The sequence below is a fragment of the Poecilia formosa genome, unplaced genomic scaffold (assembly GCF_000485575.1).
Source record: "Poecilia formosa unplaced genomic scaffold, Poecilia_formosa-5.1.2 Scaffold15, whole genome shotgun sequence".
Classification (NCBI taxonomy): domain Eukaryota; kingdom Metazoa; phylum Chordata; class Actinopteri; order Cyprinodontiformes; family Poeciliidae; genus Poecilia; species Poecilia formosa.
Genome location: NW_006799954.1, coordinates 3203199 through 3225618, shown reverse-complemented (window position 1 = coordinate 3225618; position 22420 = coordinate 3203199). Strand labels below are relative to the sequence as shown.

The 22420-nt window shown below is 39.7% G+C and overlaps 1 protein-coding gene across 2 annotated transcripts in view; it reads left to right on the top strand.

Moving 5' to 3' along the window:
• The window catches only part of mcu (mitochondrial calcium uniporter), a 61661-nt gene that overhangs the window by 13050 nt on the left and 26191 nt on the right, over positions 1-22420 (top strand). For both annotated transcript variants that reach the window (XM_007546250.2, XM_016668513.1), the window contains exon 2: positions 16279-16389. In XM_007546250.2, the coding sequence (XP_007546312.1) occupies positions 16279-16389 (111 nt within the window). The remainder of the gene's footprint in view (positions 1-16278; positions 16390-22420) is intronic.

Sequence of the window (22420 nt, the reverse complement as noted above, 5' to 3'; positions counted from 1 at the left end):
TTGAACCTCTAAAGATTAGAGAAAATGTGCAGTAAATTGAATCTTGTGGACCTAGCCTCGGTCTTGCAGAGCACAGTCTTCTCTCTGCTCAGCCAGTTTGAGTTAAATGCTTTTGTAAATATCTCAGTTTCTATGATTCATTGTTGTTGAAGCCCTGTTGTGAAAAAGCAACTTTCTTTTATTGTTCTGCTCCTTCAATGGAAGGAAAAAAAGAAACAAAAAAAAAACACTTCAGTGTTGACTCATGGCAAGAATGGAGCTAATCAATACCAATAATACGCAGGGACACTGCTAAAATGCTCTTATTTGAATAAAACGACGGCATTCTGCTGTCTTATTAGGAGTCATTGTGAATTAGTGGGTTTATTAATGAAAGCTGACACCCACTGTTGTTGTTCTCGGACACTGAGTTACTGCCACACTGTTTGTAGTAGTAGCTGTTATTTATTGTGCAGGTGCTCTTTGGTTATGAGAAGCTCGGCATTTAATGAAGGCCTGGCGTCAGCAGAACCGGGGAGGGCTTTTCCCTCGAGCTCTGACTTTTGTTTGCAGACAACCAAACGTGTACGAAGCTTAAGCATTGCTCAAGGTGTGCTACTGCCATGCTAGCCTGATCATAATTAGATAACCAAGCTGTGAAGTCAAAGGGTAACGTCCAGTTATTACCTTTGCTGACACTTTGTTCTTTTTTATATTACCCGGGAGAAGTATTCATGCCCATTTAATGCGTTTGTGGGGTTTTTTTTATTTTTATTTTTTTGCAACCACAAATGTTATAGCTGTTATTTCAGGAGTTTTATGAGGAATTTATGTGACAGACATAAAAGTTTTCAGTACAAAGTTTTAATTTTATTTGACGTGTGCAGCAAACACTTAAACATTTATAGCCCAAGCAAATCTGCAACACCTGCATAATGACAGTGGGACTCCCTTTTTACCCTGATGCCCCTAAAATTCAGTGCAACTGGTTATCTTCAGAAGTCGCCTCACTGGTAAGTAAAGCCGACTTTCTGTGTGTAGTTTAGTCTCAACTGGGTTTAAAGGTTTTTCTTTGACTGCATCTTTCACCTTGAGGGTGGTGCATTGAGGGTAAAGTGTTTCCTAGGGACTTCTGAAGGCAGGTGGCTGCACTGACTTTTGCATACGTGTGTATGTATGCATACCACAGTTTTCAGATATTTATTCCTACAATTTGAAAATCATGTTTTATTCCACTGTACAATTTGGGAGCATTGTAGTCTTGATTTATCACAGGAAATCACATTGAAGTAGAGAGATCTGTTTCAGTTTGCAACAGGCACTTCTGAGGGTGTGAGTGCTGTTTGCAGGTTGCTGTAACGTTGAGAGTTGAAAGGAAGACTGTGGTGAAAATCGGCTGAACTGGAAGCCGTCTGTGGTTTTCTCGTCTTCATTCAACACGCTTAAAAGGCAACAGAGCGGCGGCGCTGTCAGAGGAGGTCAGGGACGACATCGGTACCTGCTGTGTGCACCCCTCGTTCTGCCTGTGCAGCCTCTGCCGATTCTTGCATCAGCCTGAAATTTGAACACTAATGCACACACGGGCTTCCTCCGAACATCCTGTTTTACCGCTGTCAGAGTGAGGATTGTTAGTCAGCTGTTTGCAAACGATAGACGTTTCCACTCTCACTGTACTGTAAGTCATATTAGCTGGCTAGCCTCGTGGTCGGCTGCTCTATAAATAGGTTTGAGGAATAATGTTGGAAAATGCATTTCCATGGAGACGGTCTTGGGCGTTGTTACAAGCCTGCCATTGTGGAGGGTGGGATTCTGACTCGTGGCTTAAGTATGCGCTTCCTGTTGTCATGGCATACCAAACAAGACAAATTCAAGCTAGCTTGTTTTTTAGGAGTTAACTGCAACAACAGCTGCAGCTTGCATCCCCATGTTCACTCAGCAAACATGTGACAAGCCGATGCAGGTCTCTGTGTTTCAGTTTACATTGACCAGCCTTTTTGGACACCATGTATTCATGCACAGATGGCTAAACAAATGCAGTGCTGTTCCAGTCTGCTCACAAATGCAAAGTATCTTGTGTGGAGAGGCGTGCAAACATGGATTTAAATCTGATTTTCATACGCAGCCTCTCTCTTCTCTCTGGCAACCTTTCTGTAATTTAATCAATGGCAGGTCGTACTGGGATCTCTGCCTTTTTGTAAACGAGAACTGTGATTCTTTGAAGGTATTTAAAAGTGGTAGCATGTCCAGCATGCTTGCGGCATGTTAAATTACAGAGTTGGGGAAACCTTTTCCGTCAGCTGTTTCCTTGTTTGGGTAATGGAGCACAACTCATCCCTGGAGTCCTGAACTGATTGTGTCACTGGAATAGAAATAAAGAAATAGAAAACCTTTGAGTTTCCACTGTGAATATGGAAAACTGAGCTTAGGTGTGTGAAAATCTTTACAATCAGTTTGTTATATTGCAGTAGCACAATCTCTTATTGAAAAGTAAAACAAAAAAAATCTAGCCTTAGGAATAAATAATAATAAAATTAGTTGTGCATCTGAAGATTTCTATTTGGAAAATCTCTCTAGATCATCCAGAGTCATTTGTTCCATCTCATATTCCCTGCAGCTCACACCACTGGTTTTCCATTGGATTTAAATCTGGAAAAAGTTTTTTTTGTTGTTGTTGTTGTTGTTTTTCTTTTGTTTCTGGTGAAGATGTTTCTGTGTAAATTTGGTCACATTTTGAATCAGCAAGCTATTAAAAACCCTCAGTGACAAACTGTTTTCTGGCTTAGAAAACTAATAGGGTTTTGCTCATGCAGTCTCAGGTGCAGAACGGAATGGGGCTCTACTGAGAAGAGATGGTATCCTGATTACAATAACAACAATATGTGGAAATATTGAAACAACATCTCAAGACACCAGCCAGGAAATTAAAGCTGGGAAACGAATTGGCTTTCAAATGGTCACCGACACAATATAAGTTAGAAACAAAGTGGCTTAGAGACAATAAAATTTTGGAGTGGCCATCACGAAGACCTGATGTCAGACCCATGCAAAGTTTGTAGGCAGTTTTTTTCTCTTTTTGGGAGGCAAAATTAAAGCAAATCGTTGAGAGAAGCTTGTGGAAGGAGACCCAAAACGTCAGAGCCTTTTTGTCAATGCGCACTATGAATTAAAGCCAGTTCTGTCAAATTCTAAGGGAATGTATATAAGCTGCTGAGTTTAAAGAAAACTTTAAAAATCCTTCATTATTCTGACCTTTTGAACTTATTTTGGTAATCCCATATAGCTAAAGCTCAGTCTAATTTATTGTGACAGGAAGGATATGTTAATATTTGGCATCAGCTGTATGTATCTAAGATTCAGTGGTGTAATCTGCCTCAGTAATAGCTTTCCACGCGGCTCTCGCCGCCTCACATCTACCTGGCTGCTTTGTTTAACCCGGGGAAGATGCAGACAAGAGGAGCTGAGTAGAAGAATGGATCATTTAAGGTCTTTTAGCCTCACCGCTCCCTCACATCGGGGCCCTGTGAGGCAGCGTGGGGATTTCCCAGCCTAGATGTGAGCTGCATGGAGGGAATAGATGGAGGCCATGGGAGTGGAAACAGAGGTTAGCAGCATCTTTTTTTTTATGTAACAAAAACCCAGTCTCCATTTTATTCCCAGCCTATAAATGAACTGAGCTCTACTTTTAATTCCTGATATTTTAATTTAGTATTTTTGACATGTTATGCGTGAGAAAATTCCTCTGGTGAAGAACAGTAGCCTATTTTCAGGTTTAAGACAACAGTAAGCGTACAAGTACCGGTTCCTAGGGCTAATCTGAAAGTCCCCATGCTGTCGTTGCCACGGAAACGCTCAGAACAATCAAAATGTCCTTTTTTTTCCAGCAGGGGATTGAAGGTTATCCTTCTCTCAGACTCAATGAAAAATGGCTTCTGCGTTAATCTCATCGAGCAAGCTGCGTCAGAACAACATCTCCAGGCTGAGAAATTTACATTTCATTTATTAAATACATCACATTTATTATTTCTGCTGCATTTAGTTAGGGCCGTGAGAGTAATTGGGCTGAGTTGCGTTTTCTGTCAAAGCTGCTTTGAAAGGACTTGCTGTTTACATCTGTCACCAACCCTACGAGGAGATATGAATAAAGTGTAATATTTGCTGTCTGTCTCTTTACGCCGGCTTGGCTCATAACTCTTCCCTGACGCTGCGTTCTGTCGTTTTACAAAATGTATTTTGGTTTGTGTGCCTCATTTTTTTTTTTTTTTCATTTTTTTTTTTTCAGAGGCAATAAATGTGACAGAGGACTTCATGCTCAGCAGCCTCCTACCTCACCAATATTTATTCAAGCAAACTGGATGAGATTTATTTCTTTTTATATTGACTGCTTTTTCTTCTCCATATTCAGACAGTGTCTGTAAGTTTTACTGCTATGCAATCAAGCTTAATATTGTGACGTCTTTGCCTCATCTCATCTGCTCATCTCTTCTGACCCCTCAAGCATTTTACTAGGATTTTATAATATAGACCAACTCAAATGGAGCTTATTTGTAAAGTGGAATTAATTGTTTTCTTTTGATGAGTAACTTTTAAAAATTCTTTAAAAGTTACTTAATTAGTCTCCCTGGGTTTAATATGGATGATAATATGAATAGGCCTGAAACAATTAATCGATTATTTAAGTAATCTTAAAAAAATAAAAAAATAAAAAACTTGCTAGTTGCATTTTTTCTGCTTTTTATCAAAGTTGCTTGGGGTTTATTATCCCTATTTTCCCCTCCATAATATTCTTTCAATTTTATAACAAATCCTACCTTACAATGAAAGCAGGGTTGTTAAGTGGTATTTCCATTTAAAAATCTGCAATATTCAGTGTTTTTTAAGCACAGGGAGAGAAACACCCCAGTTTACTGTCAATGGGGCGAATTTACAGGCTGTCGGCTCATAAAGTCAAATCTAAAATTGGCTGGAGCAAGAAGAAGGGCTTTGGTCAAATGATGTGGCTGGTATTTAATTCTTACAGTTTGAAAATCCACAAAAGTTTAAAACAAAAGCATAACTCCGCATGATCTAATTGCTTTTGCTTAAAACAGAAAAACAACACTGTTACTGCTGCTAAAATAATCAGATATTTTAATTAAAAATAATATCTGTAATATGACTTGAAAGCTTCTATAAAGAAAATACAATGAAAAGAGTAACAGCCTCCTTTCAGTCATTTGCATTGTGCAGAAACAGGTGGGGGAGGAGCATTTCTCTGTCACTAACACTGGTACCAGAAGACACCGTGCAACAGGAACATTCTTGCAGTTTTGAAACCTTAAATTTGTACCTTGGTACACTTTGATCCTGCAAACAAGATCCCTCCTGGTGGTAGGCTAGCCTTACGCTGTGTGAAATTACTTTGGTAACACTTGTTAAATGCAGATCATTTATGCAGTCAGAATTACTGAAAAACCAGTTTTCCTTGTGATGTTGGTACGTCAGAGTGGTGACAGAAATGTCAGCTAATATGAACTAAGTAAAGTGTTTCTAATTTCACAGCAAGTGAGCATAGACTGAAGGCATTCGTTTATTTCACAGTCAGGGCAGATAGAAGAAAGATATTGTTCTGTGTTTTGTGTTCCTGGTTCTGAAAAGAGGCAGAAAATCTGCTGAACATGATTGTATTTAAGGCAGGTGGATCATCTCTTTGCAGATTTACTGTTAATAAAAATACCGCGGTACATAAATTCCCCCTACTTAGGAACCTGTCCTGCAGGGAAGCTGCGAGGCTTATGTAATTTAAGCCTCAATTTCACTTGAGACAAATGACAGAGCCACAAAAGCTTCGCTGATGTAGCGGACTAGAGTTTCGGCACGCGCTCAAATCGTAGTACAAGCCAAGCTGTGGCGTGTCCATGCTGTTTTTAGGTCAGTTTACAGTAGGAGAGAAGCAATATAGAGGTTGTTTATGCAGATGCATTCTGCAGTCAGGCTAGATTTGTGTACAAAACTTACAAAACCATGGAGATCTGTTTTGACTTGCTGTATAAAATGTGCGCCACTTAGTTTTTGGCGCCACTAGCCTGTTGAAAGCCACGTTTTAGTTAGTATTTGTGGATGCCACTTGTCTTGACTCCCACTTTGCATAAACAGAGTGTTGATAATTATACTTTAATTAAACAGATTCAAAGTGTGTTATTTTTCCGCCCCAGTATTAGAATTTACCGCTGCTAGTCATGCAAACTGTGCCAGTGGGTGGTTCTTGCTATCTGTGGATCTCTGTGATGCTAAGAATGAGCGCTTTGTTAGAGGCCTTCAGATATGCAAGCACTCTGATGCTTTTCTTCTTCTTGCACCATCGGTCCTCTGACGTTCGTTCACCAAGTCTCTCTCTGATTCACGCCAGACCTTCTTCTCACACGCCCACTCCTTAGGAGGACGTGTGGGTCTTTTTTTTTTTAAAACCAGAAACAAAACAAAAACAACACTTTCAGTGGATTATTTTGAGCTGCTCTGCCATTCACTGACTTTTGTCTTTGTACAGCACAACTGCACCCCTGACATGCTAGACTGTTGGTTTCAGAGCCTCAGCTCAACTCTGTGCCTCAGCATTTAACTCAAACTGGCTGAGTTTGAATCTGGGAACTTAAAATGACCAGCATGACAAGTCCAGTGCAACATATAAGTCAATTTAATGGAGCAGTCTACTAAGCGTCTGATATTACAAAGGTAGAAGAGGTCAAAAGAGGCAAAATGCCCAGCAGCTACAGTGAAACATCCCCGCAGCATTGTGCGACATGGAAAATTAATGCCGCTTCTGGATTGGCTGCTTTGCAAACACCAACCAAAAGCCGCATTGTTGTTGGGTATTTCAGCTTGCCAAGCTGCATTTTCTTTCTAATATTTTAGAAAATTCAGTGCTGTACCAAAAAAAAAAAAAAAATCTGTGAATAGCTGGAAGTCCACCGTATTGTGTTACGTTTTTTTTTTCAATTTAAATCTTAACTCTACCAAACATGATTTCCTATTTGCAGATCTAATGGAGCGTTTGATTTGTTTCTGAAGTTGCAGATTGGATCTGGGAAGGACATCACATCCAAAATTGAGAGAATTTGACATGAAAGCCCTGGAAGTCGGAAAACCAATTCTAAAGCTCTCTGCTACTAGAAATAAAAACTAATGCAATAACATTTCCCTTCAGGTCATGTCCAGAAATACTTTGTTCACAAACATTTTTTTATTATTTTTAAAGGTGTGGCAGCCATATTGGCCTCTGAACGTGGGTTCTGCGTCACAACCTTTTACTTTCGCAGTTGGAATAAAGTTAGAATACTGAACCCACCAAGAGTCCTTATTTTTAATGCTAGCTAAAACGAGCCTGGCTTTCAGACTCTGATTGGGTCAGCATTAATTCTGACACTTTGAGGCCATTTCTGCTCTCATGCTATACAGACAACATTACTCTGGTAGTTTTTTCCTCCAATATAGGCTGTGTTTTAGTGACACCTGGGGCCATAAATCAGCTGAGAGTATTACCCCCACTTTTTTGTTTCATATTTTTGCTCCAGTCTCTCCTTTTACTAAAATAAATCTGTATGCAGTTGCTGTATTTCAGACAGTGGGTGCATGTTTACGTCATGCATACTTGCAGGTGTGTGACTGAATTTCTCTGAGTGGCTCCTGCTGGATATTTGCTTATTGGAACCCTGCAATGGGACTCAGGTAATTTCTCTCACCGAGGCTGCAGCAGAACTCGCACAACAAGACACGTGCTGGACGTAATGTGTCCTTGAGCATCTGAGACAGGGGGTGGAGGTGGGGAAGTGGGGTTGCAGGTTGAGTGAGAATATGATTGTCTGCAAAGTGGTTAGTTTGAGGCTGCCGCATCACCCTGATTACCTTGACAGGTTATTTTCTCCTTCTCCTTGAGCCTCGGTCACGTCCGCCTGTCATCTGGAAACATCCAGGGGAACACCTGCAAATTGATCGGTTCTCCTTGCTAATATAACACTTTGACTTGCTAGGAATCACCTGGCAACCACACACCTCTATCGTAACCGGGGTCGTCTTAATGCCTCGGAAATTTCATTTGCGTCTCCCCTTCTCCTCTATCTCGCTCTGTTCATCTTTCCTTTCAGCGACCAGAGATTGCCTGGCCTCCCCCCGGGGCTTACTGCCTTTCTCCTTCTGCTACTGGAGATGCAGAGATAGCGAACAAACCGAGCAGGGAGAAGATCTGAGAGAGGAAGATAAGGGCATCCGAGGAGATCTGGAAAATGAGTCTCTTAACTTGTACTGTAAATCTCACTTTGTTGATGAGTCATGAAAAAGTTTTGTAGCGATGCGGCGACGGAGTTTGTCAGTCGTCTCATGCTCTCAACATGCAGTATTAATTAGTCGCGTGGATACCTGAGCTGCCTGTGGCAGCCGCTCTTGCTTTTGGATGCCGTCCTCTCACCATCTGCTAGCAGTTAACTCTCCGAATTGGGAACAAATAGCATTCCCATCAATATTTCTGCAGTTGCCTTTCAGCAGCTTACAACCCACCGGGTGTATATGATCCGCAGTGTGAAAACACACTTCATGCTCTCACACCTGCCAGAGCCCTGCGTTGTTCCTATTATCAGATCAGCTTGTTAGATCCATGCTGAGTCATGAGTAGTGAGGGTCTTTTCCCTTGTGTTTGTTAGGAAACTTTGCTGGAGCTTTTTTCTTCTTCGCTGATTTGATCAGTTGATTTGTTAAAGGTGCAAAAGTTTCAGTTTCTCTTATTAGGAATAAGTTTTGTTGTTGAGACAGAATCGTCTTCATTTTCTAAAGGTAAACTTTCCTTTTACAGACAAGCAGCTTGTTTTAGATACAACTTCTGTTCTTGCAGAGGGATAACGGCATAATCAGCTTTTTAGAAGACTTCAGGGATCCAAATTTCAACTTTTTGTTTAAATAATTTACTTTCTTTTAACATTAAGATCTGACAGTGATGGTACATTCATCTTATCTGCAAAACTATATAACTCGTTGCTCCAGTGAGTTGTGGGTTTGCTCTGTATGCTCCTCCTGGGGTTGTGCCACGAAAACTTCCTTATCAAATGTCCGACTCCTGTTGATTCAACGACCTTCATGGCAATTCAATTCACTTCAGCTCAGACTTTTACCTTTTCAGAGATCAACAGATCATTTTATCTAACAACGTCCAACTTTTGCATACTGCTGTTTCGATTATTCATATGATTAATTGATTAAAAAAAATACAGATTTTTCATTTAACCATATAAGTCTGATTTATACACTATTAGGAAAACATTAAAACATGCAAATCATTTTTTAAATAAGAAAATAATGTTGTTTTTGCCTATAATACAATAACATAACATTATTTTTAGTACATACTTGTACCTACAGTAAAAAAAAAAAATACTTCTTACATCAACATGTGAAAATCTCAAACATTTTTTAAAATCGGTACATTGTAGAGCTGATCTGTTGATTACTTTTTGGATTAACTGATTAATAATTGGATAGCAATAGGCGTTTAATCATAATGAATTGTGATGAATCGATTATTGAAATAATCGTCAACTAATTTAGAAACAGCAATTTGCTGGAAGAACACAGTCGGAGAAGTAATTGAGTCAAAACTTTACAAAAAATAGAAAAATATGTTGCATTTAAAATATAAAAATCAACCATACATTTCATATGATTATTTTTTGATAATCACATGAAATGTGATTATCAAAAAATGAAATGTGAAATGTGATAGCTTCTTAAAAAACTGTTTTAATGTATTGCAGTCCGCCTGACACATGAATCCTCTGGACATTGGTGATCAGATGCTTCCAATTATTGAAGCAGTTCGGGATTCCCGGCAGTCTCATGTTTTGGGAATGTGCACAGGAGACAGAAACTTCTTGTCTGACCCGGAGCTTATTAAAGCACTCCAACTGTACGAGTTACTGCATGTCAGGTTTCAAACATGCAGACTGACAGGCAGGTAACCAGGGTTACGGTGGGTGTAACTGAGTACTGGGGAGAGCTTGGGTGTAACATGTCTGATATCAGCGCAGAGCGGTTTCTGAGCTCATAGCACGGCATTGCCATAAGTCAGTCAGGAAATCAATACACTGCAGGGAGTGGACACTTAATTTGCGCATGTGACATGGAGTATAAAGCATGTCCTGGCTTGATTCACAAATGTGTCACACATGATGGGGTTATTTTAAAGTCTGAAATCTGAGCTGCAGGATCTGCGTTATGAGGTTAGTAAATAAATCAGGTGCCACTGCAGTGTCTGAATCTTCAACAGGAAGCCCTATAGAGCTAATTTTATCTCTAGAGAGTAAAATAGAGAGTGATTAATTTTTACATTTTGAATGACAGGCTGCAGAAATTCCTGTATTTAGTATGATAGATTTAGTTATTAGAGGAAATCTATCCTTCCTAGTCTTATAGCATATGTCCTGTTTGCAGTTCGTCCTCTGAAACCTTGCTTTCTGCACGCCACATAACAAATTGCCGTGCCGTCCACTTTACTGCATTGAACTTGGTGCATTATGAGCAAAAAAATTAGCCTTTCTCCGCACGCTTATGTTGTTTATTGTGTTTTTATTCTGCAAAGCAGGTGCTGTCAGTGGGGATTTAGCCAGGTGGGACCTTTTGTATCAGGAGGACAAGGTGATGCGGTTGAGGGTGTTTGCATCATATGTGATTCGAGCCTGTTGGTTAGGTAGAAGCTGTAGAGAGCAGTCTGTGGAAATCTGGTAACAGAAATAGACCCCCTCATAACTCACATAGACCTCTGCATGTGGTGCAGAGATGTTCTGGTCTAATTTTAAGTTCCCGTGTAAAGTGTTGCACAGTTAGAACCGAGTTGTTGGCATTAAGTTGCATTACTTTATTTGTAGATTGCCTTGCAAAAATATTCACACACCTTACTCCCATTTTTTTTTTTTTTTACATTTTTGACACAGCAACCATCAAATAGGTAGGCTGACAAAAATGATCACACGGGTGAAATTCAAATAATAAACCTTTTTTCCCTTTTTTAAATGTTTTTTTTTATTTTTGCTAATTTGTTTTCAACCACTTTACACTATTATCCTACAGTTACATTGGACTGGATTAAATCAAACCAAATTGATGTGCTAGAATGGTCTAGTCAAAGTCCATGAAAAATCTGGGGGAATACCTGAAAATTCCTTTTTACTGAATTTACTTATTCATCATTTTGTTTTGTTCTGTCACATAAAATCACCAGTAAAACATTCATGTAACAAAATGGAAGAATTAAAGTGATGTCAATACTTTTGCTTGGATAGTAGCTGTATCCTTACATATTCACATGTGTGCCCAACATGTCCTTATACAAAGCAAAAGTAGCTCTCCAGAGACGCCACCTATGAGTTGCTGCCTTAGACCTGGCTTGTGAAAGATAAGGAAGACTCTGTATTAATCCTCCAACAACTTGCTATCTCAGTTGTAAGGTCCATTGCGCATCTTAATGTGGTGAAAATAGTCCCTGAAAGCATCCCAGTGATGTTACACACGACTCAAGCTTTGTTGCTCTTTGCTTTTTGAGACTGCGAATGTGGCCAGTTGTTGAATTTGGTCTCCTTGGAAACCTAATAATTTGCTGCGGTGTGTGTGTGCGTGTGTGTGTGTGTGCTCAGAAGAAGTCAAACACAATTATGAACAATGGACAGTCTGTTCACAGTCGTCCTTTCTCCAATTAGTTCTCCTTGTTTGCAGCTGTAGAAATGAGGAGGTAAAAGGAAGCAGAAACCAGAGGTGATAATCGCAGCTCTTCCCCAGGAAAGCTAATCTTGATTGAGACTGAACGTCTGGCTTGGCTGTGTCCTGAGAAGTAAAGATTTTCCACCATTTAATAGGACAAGCCATTACCTTTCGAACAAAAGGGAAGTGTTCACTGTAATGTAGACCCTTGCAAATATGTTCTTATTTCCCTTTTTTTATTATATTACATTAAAACTTAATGTGTTTTCCTGGAATTTTACATGAAAAACCAAAAATTTAAGTTTGTAATTATAGCTGAAGTGTCGTTTGTGCCCTTTCCAGGTTTTATATCAGATTTGGGCCATAATTGGCTCCATACATCATCCCAACAACTTTAACCCACTTCACTGTCCCTGCTGAAAAAACACAGTGTCTTTTGGCTGTGGGGTGCCTCAGGGGTCTGTATTATCACCCCTTCTTTTGCATCTGCTGCCCTTCAGTTCCATATTTAATTCATAATCTTGTGAAAAAACACAATGCTCATTCTGTTAATTCTTTGTTTCAAAGCTCAAATGGTCCTGAATCATTTTGAGCTTCAACTATAAAAGGATTGAGATCATAACATTGGACAAGGTCATCTTAGATTTAACACACAAGTTAATTCTGTAGTTAAAACTAGTTTGTTTTCATGTCTTTATTACATCACACTTTGATTATTTTAATGCACTGTATTTCAGGTTCAGACAGGCTGCACTTTCTCGCCTTTAGCTCATCTGGTTGCTCCTTACTGGTTCACTGTGTGCCGAAGACTGGAAGATAAATATCTAAACGCAAACTATAAAGTCTTAAAAAAAGGCAATCATTGAAAAAAAAACAACTAATAAATTAACAAGGCTAAGTCTGGTGGGGGCACAAGTAAAGCCTGGTGGCCCGCCAGGCTTATAATACACTGAGGGAAACCCTGCTCCTGATGATGCTTCACTCGTGTTTGATTTGCTTGTATTTTCACAGAATGTCCTGTACTGTAGTTTGCTTTCTATGTTTGGAGCGGTGTCTAGTTTGGTTGGCATTTACATATGCAGAGTTTACTTTAACTGAACCAAGACCAGAGTTCCCTTTTTTGGTCCACCTCACGTTGCTAGTACTCATTTACACTTCCCCATACAAACCAGACTTTCTAGAAAAACGATCTAGAGTTTGATTAAAGTCTAAACAGCGGTGAATGCACAGTCATTATCTTGTTCTTTGATAAACCATTTGTTTTTTGTAATTATGACATACTTTCCTTGTAGCAAACCAGCTACCGTGACATTTTTTCTCTCTTCTATAAAGGCCACATTTATGCTATTGGCTGTCTCGCGCCTGAACTGTAGCTATCTACATGAATTTTCAGATTCATGTAGTTAGAACGAATACTTTTAAATAAAAGCACATTTTTTTTATTTCCCCTGTACAATATGTGACTTTGTGCAGGAGACAAAGCCACTCATGAGGTATGTTTGACTTATATCTCATAAGTCAAATAAAGTACGTTGAAATTTGCAACAAAATATTGAAAAGTTTAATTATTACTTTTGCCATTCTCTCTTTTTGGTTTGCCAAAAACACAAGGAGACAGTCACAGCTCTGTCTTGGCTTTCAAGAAGGTTGTTATATGAAGGTAATGCTGTGTGTAACGACAGAAAAGTTGTAAAATAGACATTTGTGTTAATTAGACTTTTGATGGCCAGCAAACTGCTGCTTGTTATGAAACAACTCTTGAGTGAAGATCCCACTTAAATTAAAAATTTAACAAGCAAATATTAACTTGTGTTAAATGAATTAATAAACATACACACGAGTCAGAGTGAAAGCATTGTTAAAATGGATTAACAAAGCAAAAATGCTGTTTCTTTCTGCTAACATGATTTTCTACTATTTGGCCTAATATATAACTGCTTCAGCTTTAATGTTGCTTGAAATTGTGTTCTGCAACCTTTTGCAGTCAGGGTGGGTGCTGTGCAGTCACGTGGGATTTATGGCGCTTTACTCATCCCGACGTATTTTTGTTATATCACGAACAAAAGAGACAGATTGGGAAATGTTTCAGTTTGTTGGTCATTTTTGAGAAATAATAATAATAAAAAATAAAATAATAATTCTTTATGAATGAGGAAGCAAGAAATTTCAGATGTAGACGGCTTAACAAATACTTTACAGCGGTTGTTCATTTTTTACTCAGCTCAACAGAGTCCTGATCGAAGGTGCTATGTGGTTGTTTTTTTTTCTCCTGTTTTGTCAAAGTCCATACAAAACAGCTCTGGGTCAATTCGACCCGGCAAGAGCAGAGACATTCTTCCCTCTCTTGGGCCTGCTAGAAATAAATTCAATCAATCTGTTCTTGCAGATTTTAGTTCTTTGCGCACATTCTGGGCAGAAACTTTTTTTCCTCAATTCAATTTAAAACAACTCTTTATTGATTCCATTTAAGGAAAATTTAAATGTTTGAAGTCGAGGTTCTTCAGAGATGTTGCTGAAGGCTGTGGGCAGGGAAGGTTTCCTGTTGCGGTCTGAGTTACAGTGACTCTGAAGAAGCCTCTGACTGAAGATTTTTCCAGGAGTGTCATGAAGAGGATGCTCAAGGTTGCCCCACGCTGAAGGCATTTAAATGGTCAACCATTTAAAATCCTAAACAGCTTGGGATCTAAAGACATCAGACTTGCATAGACATCTAGTCTAAAACAAGCTGTAGAAAAGGTTCAGTGGTTTGATAAACATACACACGAGTCACTTTGAGCCACTTTGCAGGTACTTTGCTATCTGTGTTTAAATTCCACTTTATCTCCATCTGATCTCTTGTCAGTGCTTGGAGCCTGGGAGCATCTGACTGCATATTTTCAAGGTGAAAGTATTTCAGGCATTTCTAGAGGATGTTTAATCCAGAGGAGAAAATCTGTCCAAGGCACAACCTCTGAACACGTCCCGCTGGGAGCCCGTCCTAAAGTGAGAAGCAGTCAGCATGTTTATCATATCTTATATTCAAGTTTGCATTGAGACGTATTCTTTTTTTTTTTTTTGCTTTTTCTTAAACATTAATGCACTGATAGTTTGGGTTTGAGTTGTGTAGGCTTGATCATCTCTTTCATCTGCAGGTGTGTGCTGCAGCAGCAGGCTGGATCGCTTGGCGTTTAAAACATAAGCGGAAAATTTCACTTGACATTCCGTCGGCTGCTGAATCAATACAAAAGAGAAATTGCAAGTCGCTGTGACAAAAATAGCAAATAAAACCAAGTTATCACTTTGAAGTCTTATTTTAAGCCTGTTTTCAGATCCCAGACATGCACTATACTGATGTTACCTCGTCTCAGTCCACAACGCAAAAATGGCTTTGCAGATTTCTTTCCTTTCTTTCTTTTTTTTTTACAAATGAAAATGTGAAAGAAACCAACAGCTTTCAGAAATCAATGATTTAGTAAAATGCTGTTTACAGAGGGTAAACAACATTGTGAAGATCAAGGAGCATGTCAGATGACATAAAAATAAACATTTTGGCCTACATGTGGTGGAAAAAAGACTTCAAAATGAACACATTATCCCCACTATTGCTCCTTGAGACTAGCGGCAGCAGCAACTGGCAAACACTTGGTGGAACTGCACATCTGCTGAACTTGCCTTACGAACTACGTCTCAGTCCAATGTTCCTTATAAACAGCATAATGGTGGTTCTCCTTGTGATGACGTGCTGAAAGGGAAAATGTCACAAAGAGCAGAAGCTCCTTAAAGAGACAGAGGCCCAATGTCAAGAAATTGAATGGTGAAGTCAGGTTTTTTGAAGTCATGTTTGATATTTTTAAAACAACTGAAGGTTAATAGTTACCTTATAAGGCTCTAAAATGGAACTGTCTGCTGGAAAAATATGTAATACTGCCCTTTTAACGAGGAAACTGGTGAGAGCTGATGGAAAGATCATTGCAGAATAATTCGGGAAAGCCGAAAGATGAGCAGTTGTTTGACAGAAATCCAGAAGTCCCATCTGAAGTTTGCCACAGGTCATGTAGTCGACACATCCAACATGTAGACGTAGTTCTGTTCAGCTGAGGTCAAAATACAACTTCATGGCATACATCTAAAATGCTATTTGTGTGGAAAACTGAACTTAATGACCCGAATTGCAGCTTCAAAGTTACATTTGAATCATTTAGATCAAAGCATACTCGTGTTAGGATGGCCTAATCAAAGTCTAGCTCTAAATTCAGAAGATATTTTGTGGCAAGATCTTTAATGTTCTCAGATATTCTTCAGACGGTCTGACTGAGCTGGTTTACAAAGAAGAAAAGAATCAGTTTCTAGATACTAAAAGTTGGTAGAAAAGACCAAAGTGTATGACCCGTTTGCTTCCACTTGACTGTTAAACACAACTGAATAATAGTTGGTCTATCATAGACCAACAGTAAATTAAAATCATTGGATTGAATGTGACAAAATGAGAGAAAGTTTGAGTGTGAATATATCTGCAAGGGTCTGTGCTGGCCTCATTTTCTTTGAGCCGATGATTTTTCCTTAACTTGACACGTGTGTGTGTGTGTATTTGTGTCTTTGCTTCTGCAGGAGGTGCTGCCTGCTACTTTCACCCGTCAGACTGTCAGGAGAGCTCATGGCCTATGGTCAGCAGCCCACTCCACGCTCTTCACCCAGACCACCACTGCCCTGTCTCCACAGGTTAGCGTTTCTGCATGCCTCCCTGTGTGTGTCTGTGCGTGTGTGTTGGTAAAAGACAGTGACATGCACAAATTGATTCCTCATTGTTTGGGTTATTGATTTCTCTGCCATTTCACAAACTCAAACGAAAATCAATATTTTATCGAACCGTGATCAAGCTAGTGTTTAGCCTATTGATGGGTGACAGTAATGAGCCCCAGCAATGTCAGGCTTTTCTGAAATTTCATCATGCATTGCACCTGTTGAGTCATTTTTAAAGGTCAGCTGGGAAATTTCTTGATCCATTCTGAAGCCAAGATTTCAGCCTGTACTGTTTCGGAAAGCCAGCCGGATATTGAAACTAGTGTTATTCTGCCACGGAGAAGCAGTTTGTTACCATCAGCAAATGTTTCATCTGTTTGTGTAACAAACAGATGAAAAATCTCACATCATTCATTCAGAAAAATAAATGATGTTCATTCACACATCAAGCAGCAGTGGGCTGCATCAACGATTAAGTATTCGCTTGTCGGTTTCGGTTTGTGTTCAGTTTAGTTTTAAATGAGGAAAACATTCAGTTTATTTATATTTCTACAGGTATTCAGTTACTCAGAAGTGAGTTTTTGTTTTTTTTTGCAGGGAAAGTCTCCAGTGTGTCTGCAGATTAGCACCAAACCGTTGCAGAGTTTTCAGCTTGAGGATTGGTAGCTGAGACCTTCTAACCAAACATGACAGACAGTTCTAAGATCTGCACCTTCTCACCGTTACCACTTTGTCCTTCACTCCCTCGTCTTCCTCAGACCACAACTCTTATTGCTCTGTGTTGCTGTGAGTAAAGGCCAGCTGGAATCCAATAAAGCAGACGCATTAGGTTAAAAAGATCGGCTGAAGGTTGAGTGGGTGTATTTTTTTCTTATTTATTTATTTTTCCAGGAAACACACTTGGCCCACTAGCAGAACTTGCATGGGGATTAAAATTTGATGATGAGAGCAGGATATTTGTTCCTTGAGTGCTTGCAGATCTGTGGATATCGGTGCATTATCTCCTCTGACTGTCAATGCAGGGTGTATATAAACTCTCCTGCTGCATTGGCAGGGAGTGGATGTTCGGTGGGCTTTGTTTGAGCTGCTGCATGTGTATTTATGTAATTAGGTTATGTGAAACATAAAAGGCCATTGTTGGGTTTTACTGCGCGTTGCGGGATGCATGGTGAAAGATGAGCAGCACCTTTCTGCAGACTGTTTACATTTTGCAGGGGCTCAGAAAGGACAACACAGAAAATAAATGCATTACATCAGGACTGCTGTAAACAATTATTTTATTAATCGAGTAATCTATCAATAATTCTGACTATTAACGGATCGTAAGAGTAATCTGGTATTTTTGCTTGAGTAGCTCCTTTTTTAAATAGCATTTTATTACATAATATACAATACCTTTCAAACATAACTTGCGTTTGAGGCATGATTTTTTTAAAAATGCAAAAATAGATGAGAAGTAAAACATTCCACATTAACATTTAAGAACTTAAAGGCGACAAAATGGAGGCGGAAGATATTAACGTTGATTTATATCGATGGATATTTAACAAGAGCTAAAAACGGGTAAAGCTGCAGAGAGGAAAGCCAGAGGTTTGGAAGTAGGAACACAGTCCACTAAAACAGTGAAAAATAATTTAACAAGACATTCTACGAATCCTTACAGCTAGGGATGCTAACGCATGTTTAGAGTTTATTTCAGATTTGTAGTTTGGCCGCCATCCAGCAGAGGGTGCCGCTTGTCATCCTTAAGCTTAGCTGTTGTAAGAGAAAAAAAGATGGCGGAGAGTGCGTCCCTGAACAGGAAAGTGAAACAATCCAAGCAGATGCAAAATGATGCAAAATGCCCCATAGGTGGTTCTGTTTAGAAATATTAACACTCGACGGGCTCGAGCGGTTTCTGTCCAATCTGTTGACAGAAACTGAATGTCTCTGTTGATGGAGGATTAAGTGTTTTATTCTTTTCATGTTTTACTCTTCTGTCCAGCAACCTAAGAGGTTCTTGTTTGGCTTTATTTTATAAATATGTATAAAGTAACTAATGTGAGTATTACACTGACTGTTTATTCAGTCAGTAAAATACAGCTGAAAATGTTTTAGAAAAATATGTGCTTTAGTAAAATTATATGATGAAAAATTAGCCCAATTCATATTATGGAAAAATGGTCAACCACCCTTGATAAAAGAGAAGACTTGGGTTTTTAAGGAAAATGGCTGCTTATCAATTAATTGTCAATTGATGAGTACAATCACATCTTTAGATTAATCCATTAACCAATAACTTGCGCCTTTAGTTACAGCCCTACATTACATACATGGTTGGATAGTAAAAAGGTGTCTGCTGTGGACTCTTGGCCTTATTCAAAAGGGGAAGAAGCAACACAGCTGATGGTGAGCTTCCCTGTTGTCCCAAGTGTGTCTCCTTGTGCCGTGTATCCCCCTGAGGGAGCTGTTTGTACAGAGGGCAAGGACAGGAGGGAGGGAGGAGACAAGTGAGACTCAGCAGGGTGGGTCTGCATCGCCAGGTCCTCATGCCTCGGTTGGGTACAGCAGAAGATGATACTGTCATAACAGGATTACCTGGAGGAAGCAGATATGCTGTACGCAAGCTTGTATGAATAATAAAGTGGCTCTAAACCCATCTGCCAATATGTGTTCTGCACTGTTGAGTCTTTTTTTTTTTTATATTGCAGCCTCTCCTTCATATCTCTCCTCCATTCTCCTGCATTGCTGCAGTACGGTACACTCGTCTCCTCCTCGCCAAAGCCGGCACTCCCTCCTCCTCTCCCTCCCTCTGTCCCTGTTTTAGCATCCGTCGGTTTAGCTGCAGCCTCCCGCGGGGTTCCCGCGGGTCACGGCCGCGTTCACCCTCACGCACGCAGGGCCAGCCTCTGCAGCGCCGCAGTTCTCGGATAAACCTTTCGATGCGTCTGCAGCCCAGCTCCTCAAGAAGAAGAGCGGTGACAGTTGTCAAATGTCAAAGCGGTGGGAGGACGAGGGGGAAATCTCAATGAGGAAGAAACAGAGATGTTTGTTCCTCACTGGAGCTGAGCCACGTTGCTTTTGTGCAGGAGGGTTGGAGCTGAGGGGCGCTCCGAAGAGGAGATGGTCAGTATTGAAGCTGACGAAGATGGAGCACGAAGAACATATAAATCTTTGGGGGGTCAGAGGGGAATGCATTATTCCCCCATTTAGGCATCTGTTGTTCTACACTGCAAAAACACAAAATCTTAACACATATTTTGGTTTAGTTTCTAGTGCAAATATCTTGGTACACTTGAAAAAAGACAAATATCCAACCAGATTTATACCAGAAGCTTATTGATTGCAACAAATTAATTGTAAATGTAATTTTGAATTTGCCATGTTAAAAAAAAGAAAGATTATCAAGAAGGTTTTCTGTTTATATTATTTTTTTAAAACATCAACTTTGGCAATGGTTTTCTCTCCTAGTCTTAAGTGATGTTTCAAATATTTGCTTGTTCAGCTGCTTACTTGTGGTTAAGTTGAAATATTTCAAGATAGTCCTCCTCCTTTTTGCACCAGAACATCTGGGAAACAGACCCTCAGCAGACCTAAATACTGGAGAGCGAAGGACAGTTGTTTAGCAGATTGCTTAGTCCTTGGGTAAAAGCACAAAATGTTTGAGTAATGAGTCAACAACCCAGCAGCTGTAATTAACTTTTTACTGGAAATCCTTTCCTCATGGAGTATTTCAGGAGGAAGACCTGCAGATAAAAATCTGATGGCTCTGATCGTTTCATAAAATAAATGCCTGACATTGACCTGCTATCCCAGATGCAACAAGCTTCCCATTTATGTCAAACGTTTGTTTCAGTCCGAGGATCTGTATTTACCGAGTGTCTCCTCGTCTGTTTCAAACCCTTCCTCTCCTTTTACGCCGTTCTGTCTCAGAGTGCTTGTGCAGTGACATCTATTTGGATCGTAAACAGCCCAAATATGTAATTTATCTCCTAAACAGCGAGATTCTTGCTGAATCTCATTTTGCTTTATCAGTTTGGGTTCTAAAAATCACCAAAACTGAGCTATTAATCTATTTATACGAAGGAGGAAAACCTCCATAGCACTACTGGAAACTTGACCTTAATATTTAAAGAAAAATGTTTCTCATTCATTTTCTGTATTGTGCCACTTGTTAAACTGCTTTGGAGCGTCTTATTTTCAAAGTTTTATCAGATGATGAGAACTAAGCCCCAAAAAACGCAGCTCACGTCTGTTTGGTTCCTCTTTTATGATTTCTAAACTTTCAGTTTCAACAAATGAATCCAGGGCGCGCCGACAGACTTACTGAGCTTTAATTAACTCAGCGGCTAATTAGGAAGTCGATTCGTTCTTGTGTAATTGCCTGTTTTTAGGCAATTACACTAAAAGTGAGAAGAGTCATCACTGCTGTTATCAGATGTTCAGGTGCCAGCTGTCAGCAGACGGGACAAAAGTTGAGAGAGCCGGAGTTCGAAGATTTGAAGGTTTCATGTCAGCGTAGCGCTGACACGAACTGTCAGCTTAAGGTAAATAAACAGGAACTTCAGCTCACATCTTCAGAACTGCTTTCAGGCTAAATGATCTCATGAATGATCTGATTTGCTATACATTTTTTAGATAAAGCTTAATATCTTTGCATCTGTCCTGTCAGAGCTCCGTGTATTTGAAGAAAGGTATCGATCTGTGCTGCCTAACCTTTCATTGATTGTTAACAAAACAAGCAAAAAACACAAACATGAACAAAAGCTGGGTTGATCTAGTTTATATAAATTTCCTGTGCCTAGAACATCAGAGAGAAATTGATTTTCCGTAGGTGAGGGAATTAAAAAAAAAAACAAAAATGAGAAGAGCTGCCATGAGGAGTCCTGAATGTTGTAGCTGAAGTCCCGGTGATTAAATCTGTGAGCATCACCGTAATGGAGTCGCATTTTGTTTTAATGAAAAATGGGATGCGGTTAATTATTTTTTAAAGCATAATGAGTCGACGCCGCTTGGTAGCAAATATTGGAGCTGATGCTGAAAATAAGCCTGTAAACATGTTAGAAGATATACAGAAACACAACAGGAGATCTCACCAGGGCTCCTACTCACCCAGAAATAATCTGGAGTTAAAATTCATGATTTATTTCACTATAGAAAACAAAATAACAACATAGAGATGTTTTAGATACCCTATTGTCTTCCTTTCTCCTTTCTTCCCTTTCCTTTGACACTAGCACTCTTAATTCCTTTGTCTCCTTCCTTCTTGCCCAAACTCTTTTTTTATCCCTTTAAAATCTTCTAATTTCCAATGCAAAAACCATTGCTTTGCTGTACGTCTCAATCAGAAGTGTGTCGATAATAAAACAGCCGAAATTTGAAAAGTTCTGTACTGTAGTTTCAGAAAGTATTTGCGGATGTAATTTGGTGGCATCGTAGGATTTGTTTTATCCCAGTTAACACCAGTCAGTCATCAGCCAGGGGTCATTCTGTGTCAGGGAGGCTGCCAGGGGTGACCCTTACTCTTCAGTAATCACACCGAGACTCCTAAACCTCCACTTACTGTGATAATAGCTCTCAGATTAAGTCTCAGTGCACATTACCATCATGTGGTGCAGCTCCGTGTTTTCCGAGTGCCCCAAATTATCTCTGAGAAGCGAGAAAAGCTGCAAGGCTTCGTCCCTAGTGGGAAATGCGATGGGAAGTATTGGGCGCCCTTGTCCAAGTTCATTTGCCAGCATGCAAGCTGGACCAAATCCTTCTGTGACGGATGGAGGACATTGGGGGAAAGAACAATCGCAGCATGGGGTCAAGCGGTGGAGGAGGCCCTTGAGAATGATGGAGAAAGAAATCACATTGAAATGGGAAGGTATTGAGGAGGAAGGTTAGGACAGCGGGCAGCATACTGGTGATGAGGATTACAATGAGAATGAGGACAGAAAGATACAGGGGCTGTTTTTGTCATGAGTATTAAGGAGGCTGTCTGGCTTACTTTGACGTTAGTTCAAAATGTCACAAATGGGTGAATTCG